This window comes from Phyllobates terribilis, unplaced genomic scaffold (assembly GCF_046119375.1).
Source record: "Phyllobates terribilis strain yellow unplaced genomic scaffold, ASM4611937v1 Scaffold_86__1_contigs__length_6382490, whole genome shotgun sequence".
Lineage (NCBI taxonomy): Eukaryota > Metazoa > Chordata > Amphibia > Anura > Dendrobatidae > Phyllobates > Phyllobates terribilis.
The window spans coordinates 5,042,594-5,049,213 of record NW_027362846.1 but is presented as its reverse complement, the minus strand read 5'-3'; the positions used below and the strand labels follow the sequence as shown (position 1 = coordinate 5,049,213).

The following is a 6,620-nucleotide window of genomic DNA, read 5'->3' as shown; positions in this document are numbered from 1 at the left end:
CCGCAATCCTCGGCGTCTGGAGGACGTGTTCCGTCCCATGGCCCGACTGGGTCCCGGCTTCCACTATGTTAACCCAGTGTGCAGTCAGCGAGATGTACCGTCCCTGCCCACAAGCACTTGTCCACGTGTCCGTGGTTAGGTGGACTTTCCCGGTAACTGCGTTGTTGAGGGCACGGCTAATGTTTTGGGACACGTGCTTGTGTATTACGGGGATGGCACACCGGAAGAAATAGTGGCAGCTGGGGATCAAGTACCAAGGGACGGCCGCCGCCATCAGGTTGCGGAATGCTTTTGTCTCCACGAGCCTAAAGGGCAACATTTCGAGCGCAAGCAGTCGTGAAATGTGGGAATTAGTACTGTGGCCTGTGGGGTGTTGGCTGTGTATTTGCGCTTGCGTTCCAAGGACTGGGGTATGGACAACTGAACGCTGCGCTGGGACAAGGATGTGGGCGTGCTTCCTGATGCTGCTACTTGAGAGTGTGCAACGACAGGTGCAGGGCAGGAGGCATCTTCGCATGCACCATGGACATGGGATTGGCTTTCATGCACAACAGCGGAAGAAGCAATGGTGCCACCTGCAGACACTGTTCCTGGACCCTGGGGTTCGGACCACAAAGTCGGGTGCTTTTCTGCCATGTGCTTGATCATGCTGGTGGTGGTCAGGCTGGTTGTTTTGCCACCCCTGATGATGCTGGCCTGACAGGTGGTGCAATTGTGTCTCATCATCGTCCACCTCTTGGGACACTTTCCCACCGTCGCCTTCGTGTGACCGTGGCTGCTCAAATATTTGGGCATCGCTACATACGATCTCCTCTTGCCCTGCTTCAAGTGGACTGGGCGAGAGGCCCGAATCTATAAATGGGAAAGTGAACAGCTCTTCGGAGTGTCCAAGTGTGGGATCAGTTGTCTCTGGGAACTCGGCATGGTGGAAGGAAGAGGTACAGGGTGAGGAATATCCGGTCCAGACTCACAGCTACTGAGACTTGACCATGTGGAAGACAAGGTGGTGGTGGTGGTGGCGGCAAAGTGACTGGAAGCATTATCTGCTATCCAACCAATAACCTTTTGACACTGCTCTGGGTTCAATAGTGGTGTTCTGCGATCCCCTATTAATTGAGACAGGAAGGTCGAGCGAGAAGATGTGGGTGTTTGTTGTGGCACAATTTCAGCTTGTCCACGGCTTCGGCCTCTGCATGCACCATCATCACCATCACATCCAGTTCCCAGTCCCTTGCCACGTGCCTTGCCCATTTTAAATGGAGGACAATATCTTCCACGCTCAAATGACTGAATTTGGAGCGAACTTATATGTGATCCGTGTGACGGACAAACCACAGTTTTAAATAGCTGGCCTGTAGGCAACTATTTTGAACAGCAAACTGGTGTCAATTGCTTCACTGACACACTGAAACAAATTTTTAATCAAGGTCCGAAATGGCAGTATTTTCTGAAAACGTATATGTGATCCGTGTGACGGAGAAAACACAGTTTTAAATAGCTGGATTTTTAGCGCTGTAATATGGAAAGGACCTGGCTGTATTCTGCAGTGCCAACAAGCAAATGGCGCAGAAAAACGGTGTTCTCTGGATTGCTTTTTAAGCAAATAATGAGGATTACAATCCCCAAAAAATTATTCCTGGCCCTGAGACCTGGGCCTTTGTCTAGAAATATCTAACAGCAGCAGAAGGCAGAACTGGAATGGAGCCTCTTGTGCTATATACACTGCCTTCCTGCCTATATACACTGCCCGCCTGATATCTCTGCAGATGGATTAGTCCTCAGAAGGACTGCTTGTTGAGGTGGATATGTGTCTCTAATATAGTCTGTACACCTACACTAAGTAGAAACAAGCGAATCTCTCCCTAGCTCAGCAGCAGCTCTCCCTACACTGTCTGATCCGGAGTGACTGTGACGAGCATGGCGGCACCACGTCTGATATAGACCTGATGACGCTGTGCGGCCAGCCAATCACTGTAATGCCACAACCAACATGGCTACGGCATTACAATGAGTGGCAGGCAATCCCTGCATGTTCATTGGCTCTCTAAAGAGTGCCAAACATGCAGGGAGGAGACCCGAGCTCCCGCCGAGCAACCCCGGAAATACTCGGCGAGCGCCGAGCATGTCGAGCAGTGAGATGCTCGGGCGAGCACCGAGCAGTAGCGAACATGCTCGCTCATCACTACTTATTATATGGAAGTGCTTTTGAAATTTTTGGGCTAAAAAAAATTTTGGATCCAGTCTAATTGTAGTTGGGCCCTCCGAATGTTCAGTGATTCTCCTCCAGCTATATTGACTAACATATGGCTGCAGGGAACAATACATTGGTCCAGTTCTAGATGGTTTTTGATCAATGTGACAGAGGCTCCTGAGTCAGAGCCCCACAGCCTCCACGCCATCTATCCCAGACCGGCTGCAAATGCTGGTTCATGGTCGCTTAGGTGTCCCATCTAGACCGGAACACTTGTCCTTGTACCACATATGCTTCTTCCTCTCCCGCAGCATTCCAGCACAGTGTTCACCACTTCTGGACACGGATGATGTGGGCTAGAATGTTCCCGACGTTCCATGGCAAAGTGTCCCATGCGTGCACAATTATGGCAGCTTAACCCCCTTGCCCCGACACGGGCCGTATGTGGGGGCTTAGGAAACCTCCCCCTCTTTGTGAAGTCCGAAATCCCTGCAATTCCTCCTCTCGCCAGTCCATGGGTCTCACTGTTAGCCCATTGCCGACTCACTGGGGCTGTCCTTCTACATAGCCCTGGTCAATTGGCACACCAATCATCTGTCAAATTTGTAGCCTCATCCAGACTGAGTAGTTTTCTATCCACCACTCATTTTTTAAGTCACCTGAGAGCTTGGACATAAATTGTTCCAGCATGAATATATCCAAGACATGTTCTGCTTCCTGAACCCACAGTCCTTCTATCCAGCGAGTGCATGCCATATGTAATTTGTTGGCAAACTCCCGATGCATATGTGCACCAGGCTGGTCAGTCTCCCAAAACTTCCTGCGTGACTGCATACTTCTCTACTAATGGAGCTGCGAACAGTAGAGTAACATCTCCAATCCGTGGAGGACAACTTATTAAAAGCTTCTCTAGCTTTTCCGGTCAGCCCAATGCTCAAAAATCTGGCCAAGTCACTGACTGACACCTCATACAGTAGGCAGAGGTTCTGAAATAACTGGAGATATTTATCAATATCTGAGGTGTCCTCATTGAACTGTGATATGTCCTGGTACCTTAAAGATGTGGGCCCCTCTCTCTGGTTATCCACTGTCATCTGCTCTCGGGCGGGTAGGGCTATTGCTGCAGGCACACCCAGACACTTGTTTACCACTGTCGCCTGATCTATCTCTGTGGCCTGCTCTCCTAGCACGGCCAGCATCCATCTCAACTCAGTCAGTTAATCCTCCGCCATCTGGATGACAGCCATGGGCTGCGGTCCCTGCACGGAGCTTCCATCCTCCACGTCTGTACTGACCTCCTCCGGTGGGTGTTCATGGTCCCAGTCGGCCAAGCATTGTATTAGGGTTGTCAGGTTGTCCTCCGGCAACCACTCTAGCTCTCTCCCAGAGGGAGCTCTCAGCTCCTCTTTCTTGAGTCTCTTGTAGATGGACCAAAAAGAACATAAAGGCTTGTTGCTTATTACTTAAAAAAACAACATCTAGCTGACATCCAAGACTTTTGGTATAATATTCTGTGAAATGAAGACTCAAAGATGATTTTTTTTTTAAAAGAAGCTTCCATTACATCTGACAAACACTGCCTTCCACTTTAAGAACATCATGCCTACAGTCAAATGTACTAGTGTGATGGTGTGGTGCTGCTTCCGTAGGACCTGACGTGAGTTGTGAAGACAGACTGAAACATGAATTCTGATCTTTGTCTCAAGATCACACAAGTAAGTCTTTCTCTGAATGGCTCAAAAGTAAAAAAAAATTAAGGTGATAGAGTGTTTAAGCCGAAGTCCTAACTTGAATCTCAATGAGATGTTGTAGCAAAAATTTCAATGAACAGTTTTTGCTTGAAAACCTTCCAAAGTACCCAAATGAAAATAATTCTGAAAGGAAAATTACCGAAATTCCTCCAAAGTGATGTAAAAAGTCATTGAAAGTTATCGCAGACTGCAAAGTTATGCAGTTGTTACTGTAGATCACGGATGTCAAACTCAAAATACACAGAGGGCCAAAATTAAAAACTTGGACAAATTCGTGGGCCAACCTTGATATTTATTAAAAAAAAAAATGTCTACAATTGAGGAAGTTGTTCCTTATTACCAAATATAATGATGAAACTTTTAAGGAAAACAAACTTAAAAAGGACTTGTCCCAAAGTACAATTTAATTAATAGAACTTAGAATAAAATTAAAACAATCACAAATGGGGCATGCTGGAATAATATAATGTTATGTAAGAGCAGTAAAAAGCATATGGCCCTATGGCCTAATGTAAATGTGTTTAAACAAAGGATAAAAAACCTTGAATTAATAAATAATATCGATAATAAAGTATGATGCCAACAAAACTGCCCCCCAAACACAGTATAATACCTCCACGCGCACAGTATGATGACCCTACTGTACAAACCCCAGTAAAGTATGGTGACCCATCACAGTATGAAGCCCCAACTGTGATCCCCACCACTGTGGGGATGGTGTTCTTGGGGTGATGAGCTGTGTTTTTGTTTGCACCAGACATAGCATTTACCTTGGTGGCCAAAAAGTTCAGTTTTGGTCTCATCTGACCACAGCACCTTCCTCCATACATTTGCGGAGTCTCCCACGTATCTTTTGGCAAACTCAAAACGAACCTTACAATTTTTGTAAGTAAAGGCTTTTTTTCTGCCAACTCTTCCATAAAGGCCACCTCTATGGAGTGTACGGCTTATTGTGGTCATATGGACAGATACTCCAGTTTCTGCTTGGGAACTCTGCAGCTTCTTCAGGGTTACTTTTGGTCTCTGTGCTGACTCTCTGATTAATGCCCTCCTTGCCGAGGCTGACAGTTTTGGTGGGCAGCCCTCTCTTGGCAGGTTAGTTATTATTGTTATTAATTTATATTCCATGGTGCTGTACATAAGAAGGGGTTACATACCAGATACAGACATCACGTACAGTAAACAAACCAACAATGATAGACTGATACAGAGGGAAGAGGACCCTGCCCTTGTGGGCTTACATTCTACAGGTTAGTTGTGGTACCATGTTCTTTCCATTTGATAATGGATTTGATGGTGCTCCAGGGGGATCATCAGTGATTGGGATATATATATTTTTTTATTACCCAACCCTGACTTGTACTTTTCAAAGACTTTGTCCATGACTTGTTTAGAGATCTCCATGGTCTTCATGGCGTTGTTTGGAGATCTCCTTGGTCTTGGTGTTGTTTGGTTAGTGGTGCTTCTTGTTAATGGTGTTGCAGCCTCTTTGGCCTTTCAGAAAAAGTAAAGTGTATATACTGACAGACATGTGACACTAACATTTTCCCATATTTTGGTAATTAAAATGCTTTTTCCGCTGTGTGAGTTCTTTGATGTCTAAGAAGATCTGAATTTTGGCTAAAACATTTTCCACATTCTGAACACGGAAATGGCTTCACGCCAGTGTGAACCCACTGATGTCTAACGAGATGTGATTTATTATTAAAAGATTTCCCACATTCTGAACATGAAAACGGCATTGACCCTGCATGAACATTTTGATGTTTAACAAGAGATGATTTATCAGTAAAAAGTGCCCCACATTCTAAACATGAAAATGGCTTCACGCCTGTGTGAACCCACTGATGTCTATCAAGATTTGATTTATTAGTAAAAGTTTTTCCACATTCTAAGCATGAATACGGCTTTGCTCCTGTGTGAATTCTCTGATGTTTAACAAGACCTGATTTCTGTTTAAAACACTTCCCACATTCTGAACATGAAAATGGCATTGCGCCCGTATGAACATTTTGATGTTTAGCAAGAGATGATTTATCGGTAAAAAGTGCCCCACATTCTGAACATGAATATGGCTTCACCCCTGTGTGAACCCACTGATGTCTAACAAGACTTGCTCTCTTGTTATAAAGTTTCCCACATTCTGAACATGAAAATGGCGTTGCTCCTGTGTGAATTCTCTGATGTGTAACAAGGCACCATTTTTGGTTAAAACATTTCCCACATTCTGAACATGAAAACGGCTTCTCTCCTGTGTGAATTCTCTTATGTTTAAAAAGATCCGATTTCTCTCGAAAACATTTCCCACATTCCGAACAAGAAAATGGCTTCTCCCCTGTGTGAATTTTCTCATGTTTAACAAGATATGATTTCCATTCAAAACATTTTCCACATTCCGAACAAGAAAATGGCTTCTCTCCAATATGAGCACTTTGCTTCGCGACATCTCTTCGGTGATTGTTTTTATTCTTAACTTTCTGTGAAAACTCAGAAGATAGGACCTGTTCAAAAGGATCAGATGATAGATTTTTGCTGTGAAGGGCTATATTTGGGATTATGACGTGCTCTTCGTATGGTTCTTGTGTGATACCACGATCATCTGATATCCAATGTCCTTCTGAGCTCCAGGTCCAGTCATCTGCCAAGAATAGAAACAACTTTCTTATTTTTGAATAAAA

General features: G+C 45.0%; 1 protein-coding gene across 1 annotated transcript in view; it reads right to left on the bottom strand.

The window, feature by feature from the left end:
* Positions 1-4,222: 4,222 nt before the first annotated feature.
* Positions 4,223-6,620, bottom strand: part of LOC141197714 (uncharacterized) — a 44,604-nt gene continuing 42,206 nt past the window's right edge. The window contains exon 8 of the mRNA XM_073662800.1: positions 4,223-6,580. Within this exon, the coding sequence (XP_073518901.1) occupies positions 5,505-6,580 (1,076 nt within the window). The 3' untranslated portion in view covers positions 4,223-5,504. The remainder of the gene's footprint in view (positions 6,581-6,620) is intronic.